Source organism: Balaenoptera borealis (assembly GCF_965194805.1).
Source record: "Balaenoptera borealis genome assembly, chromosome: 2".
Classification (NCBI taxonomy): domain Eukaryota; kingdom Metazoa; phylum Chordata; class Mammalia; order Artiodactyla; family Balaenopteridae; genus Balaenoptera; species Balaenoptera borealis.
In genome coordinates this window covers 68,175,490-68,192,178 of record NC_138867.1, presented here as the reverse complement: position 1 = coordinate 68,192,178, position 16,689 = coordinate 68,175,490, and the positions used below count along the sequence as shown (strand labels likewise).

Genomic DNA, 16,689 nt, shown 5'->3' with positions numbered 1-16,689 from the left:
TTTCTCTTTCAGAAAAATAAGTGCAACTCAAAGTAGGTGTTGCTTTTGCCTAAGGCAAATACAAACATTGTCGCTTTCTTAGATGTGTGACCTCCAACAAGGTAACTGTGTCAGAAAAAATGGAAAGATTTGTCTCACAGGGTTATTATAAGGACTGCATGAGCCATTACACGCACGGTGCTTAGCAGAGCACTTGGCAGATAGTAGACGTTCAATTAAAAGGAACTGCTGTTATTATTATTATTTATCTCCAGCACTGCCCCCACCCCAGGATGTTTGCATTTTAAAATTGGGTCGTTGGATACTTAATACTGTGACACAATGGAATGAATCTTTAGTGATATAATTTTTAATACTATGATATGGAATTAAAGTAGATAAATTTGTGTGTGATATATTTTAGGTACAAATGAGTAAAAATCAGGGTGACTTCTGTGGTAGGATGCATAACTGTGTGTGTGTGTTTTTAGGGGGGAGTACACAACTCCCTATAAATTATACTGTAGATGTCCACCCTAATGTGAAAGATAATCTAGCAAATTCTCTGCCTCTGCTCATCTTGACCCTTCTTAGAATGTCTCCTTTAACAGTCAAAATTGTATGTTTTTCTCACACCCTCTCTTCCACATTTCCCCCTCTCCTCTGATTCCCATGGTGAGCAAAGAGCACAGGACACCTCGTATACCCGTTGGCCCACTGTCTTATGTGTCTGTCTATAACTGTGTCAATCATATTCCAAATTCCAAAAGGTCACCTCTATTATATCTGTTCACCCAAAGCGTAGTTCCAGGCTGGAAACAGGTAATAATTGTTAACGGTATGCCTATGGACAAAAGTCAGTTGTTTCAAAAAAATAATCATTTCCCAAGAAACCTCAGAGGAGCAAGCAAGTGAACTCCTGAAAACAGGATCAGTAAATCGGAGAGAATTTTGCAGGTGGCAGTTTTAGTTTCCTGGGAAAGTAAGTTTCTCAATTTGCTCATCCACCATCTTCTTTCTGTGACATAATGAAGAAAAAGAAAAGGCTTAAAGCAAACATGAGAGACTGAATCCATAAGCATCACAACGATGCCGATTTCAAAGTATGGGAGAAGGCAGAGAGGTACTGCTGTCACAAGAGACTTGGGGGCCGTCTGTGAGTAGTGCATTAGGCTCTGCAGAAGAGGCTGGCCTGCAAGGACCTCCAGGAACAGACTCAGAGCTCTTTAATAAGTATTCCAGGGAGTTAGGCTTTCCTGGAAAAAACAAACTAGCGTGAGAAGTCATTACTGTGCAATTTGTCTTAAAAATAGCCAAGTATTGTTAAGGCTGCTGTGTGCATGAGAGAAAAAGAAAGCTCTTGTTAATGTCTGCCTCAGCTTCCAAATTAAAGGAGGAGCTACACTGAAAATCTTGCCTGGCAAATACTGCAAAGGTCGTCCGGTTTGTATTATTTGGAATCACTTTTTGGTCCTTAGAATGACAAAGTTTTGGGGGGATTGTGTCCCTTGTTGTCAAATCGGTCTTGCAATAAAGGACAGCCAGGCGATGGCTCAGCCTCTTTCACTCAGGACTAGAGCTGCGCCTGGCGGTCTATTTCAGCTCTTTATTTGCCTAATTGCCCTGCGAGGCTGGCAGGGACGGTCCCTGCAGCCGTGGCTCTGCTGACTGCAGAGACCCTACCTGGCACTCCAAGTTGATGCGTCAGCATTTTAGGTAGAAATGAATGAAAAATCAATCAGGATGCCTGCAGTGGTAGCATGCACAACTCTAACCGAGTTTGTCTATAATTTTCAACTATTCACCATAGACCCAAGCAGTGTTTAAGATGGTGAGTCTGTAACAAATGTGCTGCTTCTGTTTAATCAGGCATGTTTTTGTTTGTCCTCTTTTCTATTTAGAACAAGCAAATCTAACCTGCTTAGGAAGCCATATGTAAAATGAATGGATTCAGTTCTGAATTAAACCTGACGATAAATATTCATATGTAGCTATATCAAACTGTTTTATTAACTTATACTTCAAATTCAGAGGTTTAAATATTTTTGAGAAGTCTGTTTATATCCTTGCCACGTCTTTTTGTAACTTGCTGTAACTCTCTACATCGAAACTATACTGTTCTAAATAAATTTCAAGATTTACAATTCTGCAAAGATAGAGTTAAACACTGTTTGGACTCTGGCTACATAAGAGAAATTGGAATTGTTCAAAGCTGCAGTCTTCAGCTCCCAAAGACAGCTACAGTAACTTTCTGAGCACATCGGGTTAAATATTTTTACAGACCCATTCTATGATGATAAGGCAGTAATAAGTTGTGCAGTGCAACACTCCAAAGGGTTCCAAATCTCACAAGCCTCTTTGTATGTGATGCTCTCACAGTGAAGAAGATTCTTTGGGCTACAAAGATGAAGAGTCTACTTCTTCTGGTGCTGATTTCAATCTGCTGGGCCGATCATCATTCAGACAACTATACTGTAGATCATGACAGAGTTATTCACATCCAAGGTAAGAAAACACAGCTTCTCTTATGAAAGTCAAATTCATTTCAAGTTACTTAGAGTTGAGATGCTTGGTTAGTGTTTCTTAATTTTAGTTCTGCTGCATTGACTTTTCCTTTCAGCGAATTGGTGAACATGCTCCCTGGCTTCTGAATGCTATTGCATTACAGTAGAGTTAAGAATCAGGGACAATTAAAGTGGATTGGCTTAAGAATGTCCAACTGCAGGGAGCTGATGCAATTGTTCAAGGCTTTTCAGTTGCTATCTTCTAAGTAGAATGGAGGGTAGAAAGTTTATTTAGAGGCAAGGCAAAAGGGGGGGAGAAATAGGAAGTAAAACTTGAGATGTAAGGTAATTTTGTTAGAATCATCATTAAGAAAAACAACGTGAAAATGAAAGTCAGACAAGCTAAGGTTCAGGAAAAAGTAACTTACCCTATTAAAATTTCCTTCGGTAAAGCTTTAGTTCCCATAGACCAATGTATTGCCCTGCATATTTCTTTTCAGCTCAGCTGAATCCTAAGCCTGGGAGCTGTAGCAGGATTTGAGGCTGCAGTACAATGCAGCTATTTCCTCAGCCCCAGCTTCAGATGAGGGACATCCTGCATTAAGCAGGCTAAGAGACTTAGCTTTCCATAAGACTTAGCTTTCAATGTTGCATTTCAATATAATAAGAAAAATATAATTCTAAAGGAGCTGGAGCTTCTCTCTTTGCCCTTGTATGCTGAATAATTAAAATAAGAATGACAGGATTTAACAGTTTAAACATATGATGGTATGAATTTTAGATGAACTCTGTTTGGGGACCAGAACATTATAAGTTTGCTAAGAGACATAAAACATCAAGTTATAGCTTCAAGGTCAAAAGTGTAGTCTCAGAAAACTGCATCCACTGTTGAAAAGTATGACTTGTGAAGGTCAAATGATAGTGTAGGTCTGGCTGGAAGTATTTTCCTGCATGTATTACAACTACCCAGATAGAATTCTGAATGTGACAATGTCTAGCTATTTTAGGCATTTCTCTTTCAGTTCTCTTTGTTTCTAACAGCTTTACGATTTTCACTGTTGGACCATAAAAAGGAATTACATAATCATAAGTTTTACTCTGCAAGCTGCTGACTCAGCTGTTTCCTTTACTGTATATAGTAGAATCAAAGCTGTTTCCCAGAGACTTAAGATATTTACACATAGAGATTTCTGATGAGGGAGAACATCCTTTTAACATCAAGTCACAGAAGTCAATTCAGCCAGACAGTAATACCTAGTAATTGTTAACAACAGCAGTTTTAAATCCGATGGAGGATAAACTTTAGCAATGGTTTCAAGCCATTACTAGACTAGATACCTGTTATCGATGTATAAATCATTTAGTCTAAATTTCATGCAGAGTATAAAAATATTATTTTAAAACTATATTAACATTTTAAAAGTTACTCCTGAAGGAAGCCTGTAAGTCAGACTCAAGTTTTCTCAGCAAGGAAAACTTCTGTTGCTCCAGTCTTTCCATTCCCATATACTCTGTTGAAATTTAGTGCAAAGGAATTGCTGACACAAGGTATCAGAATTATCCAGATTATTTGCCTACACTATCCAATTTTTTAAAAAATGACTTGCTAGTCCACTTCATTTTAATTGTAAATTCATGTTCTTAGAAAGTTGCTTTGAGCTTTCAAGTAATAAAACTACAAAACAAACAAACAAACAAACAAAAACTACAAGGCCTACGTTTTGCTTGTGGAAATTAACACTGAAATGTGATTTGGGTCAATATTATGATGCTATGTCCATAGTTGAAATTTTTTAAAAAATTGCTCGAAATACCTGTTCTCATTAGTTTTTATCCAACAAAAAGTTTTCTTTTTACTTTATTATAGCATTCAGATTGAACTTTCATGTTCTCAGCCCTTCAGAGAAACACTTCCAAATGGCCTGCCATAATTTCAGTCACCTTTTATAACACAAAAATAAACCCACAGCACAGCAGATAATCATTAAAGCAGATAAACTGCATTACCTACTTGAAATACTGGATTATTTTCTCATATTTAAAACTTTTATTTATCAAACAGCCCTCCAAAAACAAAACAAAAACATGGCCCAGAAGGAATTTAAGGGAGCTGAAGCCTTCATAAAATTTTATAAGAATTTTGCAATCAAATGATTAAATTAGTAATCTGAATCTCAAATTCCCAATTTGTACTGATAAGCAGTATGAGCTCTCAGTGACAGAAAATTATTCAAAATTTGTGTTACTACAAAAACACCTTTTCTATCTCTCATTTTTAATTATTTTTTTATTTTTGTACCTCAAGTTTCCCAGGCTTAAATAATACCAGGGGAATAATGCACATAATCCTCAAATTCTCCTTGGCTGCCTTGATAAAGATGCTGAACACTTTTTTAATATGTTCTTAACTCTTATGCATAAGAGGTACCTAATTATTTTTTCTGAAGGCTTCCTCCTTATCTAGTTGTGGGAGATTCTATAGAGATATAGGCAAAAAAAAATTTTTAATCTGGTTTAAAAAAAAATGTCAGAATATCAGGGGAAACAATGGCAAGTATAGATTCCTGTGCAAAGTGTTTCTATTGAAAAGCTTTAGATAAAATTGCACTTGTACTAATTCACTTCCTTTAATTTTTTTATTGAATCAACTTGGTTATACAAGAAAGTAAACTACACTTGTCCATGGAGTCTGCTAAAAATTTGCAATCAAGATATCAGCTTCTGTATCATATACTGTTCACAGTGTGGGGGATAGTCATTTCCTCAAATACTTCTACAGGAAGAGATAACTGCTGTTGACATTGTCTCTATAACAATCTCAACTAATGGATTATACTCCTCATTTCATGATGTGCCTAGTCAAACAACTTCTCAATCCTTTGAAACTTGAGTTCATTAGGAAGAATTTTATATGGAGTACTAAATCACACAAAAGCACAATTTTTAAAATATTTGGATCTGGTATAAAAAAAACTCTTTGCAGACTTTCAATTACCAGTAGAAGTTCAGAGATGATGAATATACTTTTTAAAATACAACTTTTACGAAGACATTTATATGGACAGCAGAGAAATTTTATGACCATTTGCCTATTAACCAAAATAGCTGAAAAACAATTATAGTTATACTGAATAGTAACCACCCGATCTTATCCATGTCAGCGATCCCGTGTTTCCTGCCTCTGGCATTCCAAGTGCAGGTCTTCTGATGACAAGTTCAGGTGTTTTTCCCCTAATGCCAGTTACTGGCTTTAGACCTTGGGCAGTTTACTTAATCTCTTCAAGTCTCAGTTATCGCATCTATAGAATTGGGTATAATCACTGTTATTCTATAAAGCTTTGTGAGAATTAAATTAGATAATATATGGAAAAGTGCTTAGTACCCAGAACACAATAAGCTCCAGTAGATGATAGTTGTTATCGCCATGTTGATTATTTCTTCACTGTCACAGAAAACTGATTTTTAAGTAGAAAAAGGAACACAAATACTGGTGGGGAAAGGTCATGCTTTTCAAATTCATTTGCTAGCAGAACCATATCACTACCTTAGTTCTAATCAAGTAAACATTTTATAAGTTGCCTTCTTTGCCCTCCTTAATTCCAGTTTTAAATTTCTCCAGTAGTATTAAACACTATCTGATCACTTTTACTTTCTGTGTAGAAAATGAAGCTTTCCAAACTTAAGTAATATTCCCCTTAATATACTTATTAGGTGAACACAAATAAGCTACATTAAACTTTTTAAAAGAATAATAAGAGGAAATCTTAGAGATGAAAACAGTTCCCTTCTTTATAATAAGTAAAACTTATGGTCACTTTTCTCAAAAGATAAAGCAATCAGATTTTTTTAAAGAAAGAGTTGTCAGAAGTTCATCTCTGTGGGTGGCAAAAATAATGTAGATCTAGAATCCCTCACAGAAGTAGACACTCTCCACTCAATGTGGTTGATTCCCCCTTCTTGTGCCCCAAACCACTCTTCCATCCTAGCTTAGCATCAGACTGTCAGCTTTGTAACACTCCAGCTATACAGTAGTGCCTGGCACATAGTAGGTGCTTAATATATGTGCTGAATACATGAATGAGTGCAATGAGACACTTCTAAATTACCACTATCATAATGAGCACTTCTCAAATCCTGTGGCATCCATGGCATTTAGCAACACATGACACATTGTGTGGGCCTAATGTACATTAATAGATCACTGCTTTCATTCTGTAATGTTGGCATAAAGTAAATCATAGTTTACAGAATTTAAGAACTTAAAAGGACTTTAATATAGATCATTGAGATCAATACGCCATTGTATAAATGAGGAGATCAAGACCCAGCACTTAAATGTTGCTTGGCCCAGGTTGCACGGCTGATGAGGAGCAGTTTCTCTTGGCTAACCCCCTTCTTCAAATCTGGGATCATTTTTCACCTTCTTAATGAATGCACCCTGACTACTGTGCTCTTCCCCTCCTGTGGCATCCCGATCTATCTCTGATCTTCTTTTCCTTTTCTCTGTAGTCCTGGATATCTACTTTACTTATTTTTATGCAATTGTTTGTGTCCATCTCTGCCACAAGAACATATAGCAGCTCCACGAGGGCAGGGATCTTTGTCTGATGTATCCCAGTCACCTAAACTAATACTGGGCACATAGTATAGGTAATCAATACATTTGTTAAATAAATTCAGGACCAAAATCTAGGAACTTTTCCTAATCAAGTCCTAGTCGGTCTTTCCAAATCTCAGGAAACTTTACGGTTTGTACGATGAGAGGCAGCAGATAAGGAAGAGGATTCTGAGTTTCGATAGCAATTTTTGTTTGGTCATTTTTTATTGCTCCCACACTGCACGTAGCGTCTTACAATCCAGGAGAATCCACCAGAGGCAGGATGCAGCAATCCTCCTAATGTGTGCACGAAGCTTTGAAGAGTATTTGGTTTACATTTGGTCACTGCAATGCTATCGTGTTCCTTATGTAATATCTGCAGACTTGGGATCTGGTGGTGCAGAGAGGATCAAAAGGAGTGAAGTGAATTTAATAATGGATGATCATAAACCATCTACAGAGCCAAAGTTTAATGGGAGAGCTAGATAAGCGTTCTCTCTTCCACTTAAAACTTGTTTGGACTCAGACTCCATGAGTCTGTTATTAAAAGTTAAATTATAATTTATTTTTTTCTTTTCGAGGCAGAGTACACTATCTGCAGCTACAAATGCAAAATCCATGAATATCAACTATATTTTCCAAATTGCATTTGGCTAAATGCATACACTGTTAATAATACTATCTAGAAATTATGAGCTATAAAATATTAGAGAATTTCATCATGAAATTATAAAAATTAGCAACATCCTAATGCTAAAATCTCTTCTTAATTTACTATAGGATGTGAAACCAAATATGCTAATAAGAACCTACTGCTTTAAACACAGCCTTATCATTTGATCAGAATAAGAATATCACCATATAAATACAATAAATAAAACCAAAAGAGAAGAAGGAAAATGTATATAGGCATATACATACATATGTAAAAATACTGCACACATACATATATACACTTATTCAGCCTGCTATAACAGAATACCATAGACTGGGTGGCTTATCAACAATAGAAATTGATTTCTCAGTTCTGGAGGCTGGGAAGTCCCAGATCATGGTGCTGGCACATTTGGTGTCTGGTGAGAGCTGGCTTCCTAGTTCAGAGATGGTCATCTTTTCTCTGTGTCCTCACATGGCAGAAGGGGACAAGGGACCGCTCCTGGGTTCCTTATATAAGGGCACTAATTCCATTCATGAGGGCTCCACCCTCATAACCTAATCACCTCCAAAGGCCGCACCTCCAAATATCATCACACTGGGAATCAGGTTTCAACATATGAATTTTGGGGGGGGGGGCACAAATGTGTCATCTACAGTAAGCACCTTAATAGGCATTGGGAATAGAATGATGACCAAAACTCACGGTCTTTGTCTTCATCAAGCTTATGGTCTAGTGAAAGGCAGACATTACTATGAATATAGAACTACTAAATGTGATAACTGCCATTCAATAAAGCAGTTTCTCTAAATTATAGGTGTAAGTCAAGCATGGCAATAATTTTCCTCAACTATATAGTTGGTACACTAGATACACACACACACATATAGTTTATACATTTATACACACATACACAACGGTTATAAATAGAAAAAGCAAGGAATGAAATGCAACTTTGCATTTGCTAGCCCATTGCCCAGTCTTCTTTGCATTTGTGTGTCCTTTTGAAATAATCTACTCATTCGGGCATTTGCTAAACATTGGCCTTCTTTGTGCAAAATACTGAGTTATTCTCTATGGAAGAACAAACCATCTCCTCAATGAGCTTAATGACAATATTATCGGGGCGACAAAGATGACAAGAAACAATAAAATAAGTGTTATATAGAGGTGGAAATATGAAGAAAAGAATAGTTACCAAACAAAAATATCCTACTATTTAGAATTTTGTATTCATACTCACTTTTTAAACCCATAAAATACACCTTAAGAATATTTCTAAACTTGTTGTTGAGTAGCCTAAAATGCTGAATTCTATGTTATTCTATAATACATCTATTAAAACAATGAATTTTAGAATATTTCCAGGTATAAAAACCTATATTTAATAATATTTTCAGGTAGCAACAAATTCACACTAACAGCCATTGCTTTCTCTGTTCCATCCTGAGTGCTGAAATTGGCAAATTATGCAGGAAGCCAATGACTGTTTGGAAACTTTCCCAAAGCTTTTTTTTTTCCCCCCAGAAAAATCCATTAAATAGAGAAGCCTTTTTCTTTGGTTGCAGCTTTGCTGGAACCAGTGTTGACTCAGCTAAAGCACTGACCTATAGCTGAATGGCTTAATGTTAAAGTAATTTCAACATGCTATATTTCTGTGACTTTCCCAGCTACCAAGAAAGAATAGTTAGATTTCTTTATTGCTTTGGCTCTTTATTTTAAATGGAAAATGGAAACTACTCTTTTAGGACAGTATTTTGGAGTACAAAAATCTACCAAAGTGCTAAGTTAAAATATTTAATTAAGAGGTATCAAAGTGAAAATATCCAGGGGTGGGAGGGGATCTCTGTTACAGAAATATTTTTATTTCAAAATGAAGACACTGAAAGCATAAGAAATCTAAAAGTTCTATACAAATCACTTCAAAAACATTTTGTGTATTTTGTATTGCTACAATGTAGTAGCAGCACTAAATACATGTGTTCTCAAAAATGATTATCAAGTAGTCAGTACAAATTGGAGCCATTTTAATCTTGTTTTAATTAAACACGTTGGTTGCTTGACTTGAGTGCTTACTTGGTAACTAATTATCACATGTATAAGCTCTGAGTAGTATGTTTTTACATACTCAAGGATTATGCTGTAAAAGGTACTAAAGAATATTATGTTAAACAAGAATTCTACCTACCTTTTCCACACACTGTCCACTCAAACAAGACAAGGACATTAAGGATAAAAACACAGAAAGACCATAGTCCATCAAGTACAAAATTAACAAAGCAAGTTAGAACAGGGAGCATTTACTACAGTCAAGGGTTCAGATTAGGTGAAGGGGGTGGAAAGAAGGGAGAGTCGTTTCTTGTTTCTAAAGAGAGATCGTAAATTTAAAATAGAAACACCACTGAAAACATATCCTTGAAGTGAGGAGATTTCCACTTCTAGAGGATTCTATTTGAAGTGGTGTTTGTTTGCTTCCTTGCTTTGCCTTGTTCCTGGAAAGCATTGGAAATGACGTTTGTCCATTTGGCTCAGAGTAACTGAATGGTAGGGAAGGCGCAGATGAAACAGGTGAAAGGCATGTAAGTTAAAGACAGGTTTCCTTATAAACTACAGTATGTATTACATATACTTTTTATTTTCTTAGTTATATGGCTACATTTTTTCACAATGGATTTATGATTATCTGTGACCAATAATATTGCTAGTAAAAAATAATGAACACTCACACAAGGGTTTTTTCCTTTTCTGTTTTTTGCTTTTTTCAAGAATAGAGAGGAAAATTCTAAAGTTTTCTTCCTTAGAATAATGTGGGTTATGAACAATTCTTATTTTCTCTTGAAAAGTGTCATAAATTATACTGAAAGGTTTTAAATCTCCAGAATCTACATATGATTATTTTATGTCCTCACTTTGCCTTGTTTTTTATCACACAATCATTAACGAAGGGTCTTAATTAGCTTAAAATACTGCAAAGCTGATTGGGTGGTTAATACTTCATAGAGATGTTTCCATGTAAACGGAATATCTTATTTTAAAAGATGTATAACAGTTACTTATAGGCTACCCATAATATATTAAAATCAAAGTGTGCTCCAAAACCAAGCTTTGGCCTCTTTTCTTATAACTATTTATTTGGCTTGCATATGTAATTGAATAAATAAAAACAAATGAACATATAAACAATAAATATAAAAGTGTTTTTAAGGGGGAAAATCTTGTGAGAGAGCCCCTAGGAGGCTGTAGGATGAACCCCATAGAGGGGCATTAGGAAGGGCTCTGTAGGCTGAGCTCTGAATAGTGGGCAGAAGCCAGTCACATCAAAAGCCAGGGACAGAGCATTCCAGGTAGAAAGAATGGGAAGTGCAAATTCTCTGAGATGGGAATAAACATGGTATTTTGAAACCAGAAAGAAGCGAAAGGGACTACAGCCTGGCAGTGGAGAGGGTGTGGTTTAAGATGAGACTGGAAGAGGAGGCATGAGTGAGACCATTGTACTTTTTATTTGGTTCAGAGTAGAGAGTTCAGATTTTATTCTAAAAGTGCTTGAAAATGGCTAAAATGTTTTGAGCAAGGGGATGATGTAATATGATTTACATGTACAAAAGACTAGGTGACTACTGGATTATGGTGGGTCAAGAGTAAAAGTGAGGAGACCTTTAGGAGGGTCTTGAGGTAGTTTAGGTGAGAAATCATGATGGTGTAGACCACAATGGTTGCAGTGGAGATGGATGGAGATGAACCAATTTGGAAAAAAAAAAAAAATGAGGTAGAGATGGCAGCACTTGCTGATAGACTAGACGTAGGGATTAAGGGAAAGGGGCATATCAAACACACCTGCTAGATTCTGGCTTGAATAAATGGATGGATGATGGAGGCATAAAATGAATTGAGGAAGATTGGGAGAAGAACAAGTCTGGGCAGGAGAGGAGAACTCAAGTTATCTGCTTGGCATCCAATATATGACCAGCAGGTAGTTGGATTTACTAGTTCAGAGCTCAGGAAAAAGTACACTGCTAGAAAGTTTTGGAATCACCAGCACATAAATATTTATAGTCATGGGACTAGATGAGATCACCTGGAGAAGGAGGAAATGCAAGCAGAGACAAGGAGATCGCGCTGGTCTGAAATTTGGAAACCCTCAGCATCAACAGGTGGGATAAAGGAGGATACAAAGGTCACATGTTCACTTCCCAGAGTCTAAATCCTGATCACTGATACGTGGTAATTTTTTTTCCCAGGTAACTTTCTTAAAAAATCTAAATTAATTGCAAGTATTTAAAAATAGGAGATATTCACATTAAAATGTGCATTTCTAGGGAATTCCCTGGTGGTCCAGTGGTTAGGACTCTGCACTTTCACTGCCAAGAGTGTAAGGGCAGGGGTTGGATCCCTGGTCGGGGAAGTGGGATACCACAGGCCACGAGGCGCAGCCAAAAAAAAAAAAAAAAAAGTGTATTTCTAGCATCTGTTGAAAAATCCAAAGACCTGCTGCTTTTCAGCCTGCATTCCCATTGGACAACATCAGTGGGAACGAGTACCTGCTCCCCGTTAGCAGGGAGTGCGTGCACCCAGCAATGGTGCGGTGCCTTTCACTCCCTGTGTTCTCAGGACCATGGTGCTCCCTTCATTCTCCCTCAGCCTTGCCCACCTGGGCTTTTGTGTTCCACTTACCTTTCGTTTTGTATCAGCACTAAACTTTTAATACTTGACACATTATAGGCTATCAATTCATGATTGTTGATTAAGAATCAAAAGTTCCCTTTTGCCTCCAGAACTGACTCTGGATAGTACTATCTTGATATCTTTCACACTAAGTGAAGACACTAACCATACCAATGTATAAAACCAACAGTGTCCTTTCTGCAAATTATGGGTAACTTGACCTTACGTTTTACCACAAAGTGGAAATAGTCTGAGCAGAGACAAGTAGATTTGAGCCCTTTACCACATAAAAACACATTTCCAATAATTAGGGAGTGTGTGGTTAGTTACAGCCTAATGAAGAAGAATGACTCATGCTAATGTTTCAGTGTCTCCACACCCTTTGAAAGAAGTCTGTACTACAGTCCTGGAAAGTATGATTCTTCAAAGATTGTCATTTACTATATTAGTGAAACATTCAAATTTTATTTTCTTATAATGTATTCCTTAATTTCTCTGTATCTGTGATAACTCTATTTTTTTTCTAAGACTAAAATAATAGAAACCAAATACTATTTCTTTACCCATAAATCTTCGATAACATGCATACATTTAAATTCTGAAAATTATTAGCAAGAGCAGACAACTCCGAGTTGACAAAGCTAGTATGACCGTCTCAAGTTTTGGGACCAGTTATATTGGACTTACCAATGGCAATAATACTGATAAATTAATATTAACATTTAAAACCATTTACTATGTGTGATGCACAATAGAAACTTCATTACCTAGGTCATCTCTTTTAGCCCTCACCACCGCACTGTATAAAGGTGGTTATCCTCACTGAAGCTGAGAGAGGGTCTGTAGCTTGCCCCAGGTCGTATGGCTGTTGAGTGGTAAAGCTGAGATTCAAACTCAGGCAGGCTGATTGCTCTGCTCCTGACCCACCAGGAACCATACAGCCTCCATCTAAGCCTTCTCTGAGAAACTTCTGAGTGAAGCAGTGGGTACAAACGGCTCCCATTTTATTCCATTCAACTGATATAATTATGTTCCAGAAGAAATCAAATCACTATAAAAAAAAGATTTGGTCTCAAGCCTTGGAGAAACTTTTCCTCAGGCCACCATAGTGATTTTGAAGAGCAGTTCAAGGAACAAGGTGGGGGGACAGCTACCAGGACACACTTTCCACCTCTACCCCCAAACGAAGACTTTCTGGAACCCCCAAGGAAACTGAGGAGGAAGCAGGAAGAAGCTGGATTAGATACAGCGGTTTTTTTTGAAAAGGCTTTAAGGTGGTGGTCCTGAAATGAGCTCCTGTTCTATTAAGAACCACTAGATTAGGAGAATCATGATCAGTTGATGAGATGCGAGTTTTCAGGAATCAGTACTTTCTAGGAACTGTCTTCTGAAAGTGCATAGGAAAGAAGAAGAAGCTGGTTTGCATACCTGGCACACTTTGGACACTCAGGAAATGTTTGTTAGTAACAGCCAACATTTACTGGGCACTCAGGGTGCCAGGCACTAGGCTAAGCTCTCAGCGTATCACCTCCTTTAACCCTCCCAAGAACCCTGCAAGGAAGGTGGCTTAACTCCATTTTCCTGATGAGAAAAATGGGCACATAAAGGTTAGGTGACACCACGTAAGAGGCACAGTCCCTATGCTTAACCAATAAACTACAGCTGCTGAGAAAATAGATGAAACAATAATGAATGTGGAAAGACAAAAGCCACAAAGAATTTAGTAGAACAGAGCTAAACACCCTCCTCACACGTTACTTCTTCCTGGTTGAAAAAGATGAAGAAAAAGGAATTAAAAAGAGACAATATTTTTCAAGATAGTAACCCAGTTTCAGGTTTACATCTCAGAACACAGATTTTTGAACTATGTTCAATAGTAGTTCCCCTAGAACTACTTGGAGGCTCTTGATGCCCATTTCCAGCAAAGAAGCTCACCTTTTATATGGCAAAGATCTGTCTAAAGTATCCTTTGGGGAGAAAAATTTCCACTGTCCCTGAAAAAACCTTCAGGCTCTAAAATAGTGATAGCACTTATCCTTATTTTTTACTATGAAACTTGGATATAATAACATGGTACACATTCATGATCCACATCACCCGAAACAACACTATATGTTGGTGTTGGGCTGTCTCCCATCACAGGATCAATTTAGCTCTAAGGCGAGTGTTGGGCTGCACCCCACAGGCCTACAAGCCCTGTACCTGCCCAGCTTCAAGACTGAAGAAAGAGCCCGGAGTCAGCAACAGAGACATCAACAGTTTAATGGATTGGGGAGCTTACACGTCTGCAGCAAGGTCCTGGAGCGACACCCCACTGTGTGTGGCAGAGGGCAGGCAGGACCTGGCTGCAGTCTTAGCTCCCCAGGGGGAGGGGAGGCTACCATTTATAGGGGGAATTGATGTCAGGTTGGTTCATCAGTTACCAGGGAAACCAGAAGAGGAGCTCACCCCTCACCTCCCCTTTGAGAAGCCATCCTGGTGGAGACGTTCTGATCTAAAGCTAGAATAATCATTAGCTGGGGCCTGGGGCAACTGTGTAGGAAGGTCAGTCATGAGAGTAGGGAGTAGGTGAAGCAGGCACTGGTCGAGCAGGGGATGAACAGAAAGCAAGAGAACAGCCATCCTGAGTGGTCTGACCACACAGGAAGGAAGACGGATGTGGTCAACACCTAAGGGAATGCTCCGCAGCACAGCACATCAGATCATGCAGGTCACATGCCCTTTCAGGAAACTGAAAACACAATTCTAGGTAATGTGGTTCAGCTGTAGATTGATAGGAACTAGCAGGGCACGATGACTATACAGTGCTTAGACAGCAGGTAGGCCCCGGCAGAGGGCGGAGGGGTGTTGGGAGGAGTATGTTCCTGTAGCCTGTGAGGCCAAAAGACAGGGTCGCGGAGGGTGAGAAACAGCAGTCATCACTCTACAGCAAAGAGCAATCTTCACTCGCCTTATTTCCAGCTTTGGACTTTTCCTTTACAGTCAAAACTAGAAGACAGTCAGTACCTTTGTCAGTGGTGTCTTAAAGGGATTGAAAAAACGAGGTAAAATTTCCACGTTTTGAAGACCTGTTTAAATACAACATTATTATTAACAGAGCCATAGGTCTTCTACAAAAATATAATCTTGCAATTATAACAATATACTGCAATTCTGGCTACCAGCTTCTTGTGTGTATTTCTAGAGACACTTTAGGGAAAGCTTTTGTTTATCTTTGTCAATTAAGTTTTCTGTTAATTTTTGTCAACCATTTTTTATATTTTTATTCCATTTCTGCTTAGTGCGTGCGCAGGTGATACGTGCACACGGTTCAAAAGTTTTTAAATATGGGAGTGTACACAGTGAAAATATCCCAGGAGCTCTCGACCCAGACATCTACCTTTTCTTTCCACAGGCTACCATGGTTATTAGTTTCATGGGTTTCTAGGGATTCCTTCAGATATAGTTTATGTAAGTATACATATTTCTTTCCAAGTTACACAAATGGTAAGGAGCACACATATTCTTATATGTCTTCAGGTCAGCGTTTGAACTCCAGGTGAAAGCAAAGATGGGCCAGGGATAAATACAGCAGGATTTCAAACTCAAGTCAAGTAGTAGAGGGCAGAGGGCAGACATAGATCCTCCTTAAACCTTCTTTCCTGCCCTCTTCAGGTCACCCTTCCTGAAGTGCTGAGTCATAGAGGAGAGAGTCAGAGTTCTTACATTGAGGAACAGCTGGGCAAGAACCTAAAGCTCTGTCTCTGATAAACGAAAAGCCCTCTGAAAGAACAGTAAAGACTAGATGCAGAGAGGGAGGGGCAGTGGGGAGGGCCCTTGTAAACGTCTCTGATGCAAAGCTGACAAGACACAGCAGAATCAAGACCACTCACTGATGGGAGCTTCTGGCTCCCAGTGAGCAACATCGGGAACAATGGGATTCACTCCAGTTGGAAGGAAACAAAATACAGTCGTCCCTCAATGTCCACTGGGGGTTCGTTCCAAGACCCAACTCCAATACCAGAATCCTCAGATGCTCAAGTCCCCTGTATAAAATGTTGCAGTATTTGCACCTAACCTACAGGATCATCCCTTATAATACCTAAAACAATGTAAATGTTGCTATGTAAATAGCTGTAAATACAATGTAAATGCTATGTAAATACTTAGGCAAGCAGCAAATTGAAGTTTTGCTTTTCAGAGCTTTCTGGAATTTCGTTTTCAAATATTTTCCATCTCTGATTGGTTGAATCCCAAATGAGGCACACACAGATATGGAGGGCTGACTGTAATTATAAACAGTTAAAGATTAA

At 38.1% G+C, this 16,689-nt stretch overlaps 1 protein-coding gene across 1 annotated transcript in view; it reads left to right on the top strand.

Annotated features, from left to right (window-relative positions):
• Positions 1-16,689, top strand: part of HAPLN1 (hyaluronan and proteoglycan link protein 1) — a 72,414-nt gene that overhangs the window by 37,504 nt on the left and 18,221 nt on the right. Inside the window, exon 2 of the mRNA XM_082378367.1 lies at positions 2,359-2,484. Within this exon, the coding sequence (XP_082234493.1) occupies positions 2,385-2,484 (100 nt within the window). The 5' untranslated portion in view covers positions 2,359-2,384. The remainder of the gene's footprint in view (positions 1-2,358; positions 2,485-16,689) is intronic.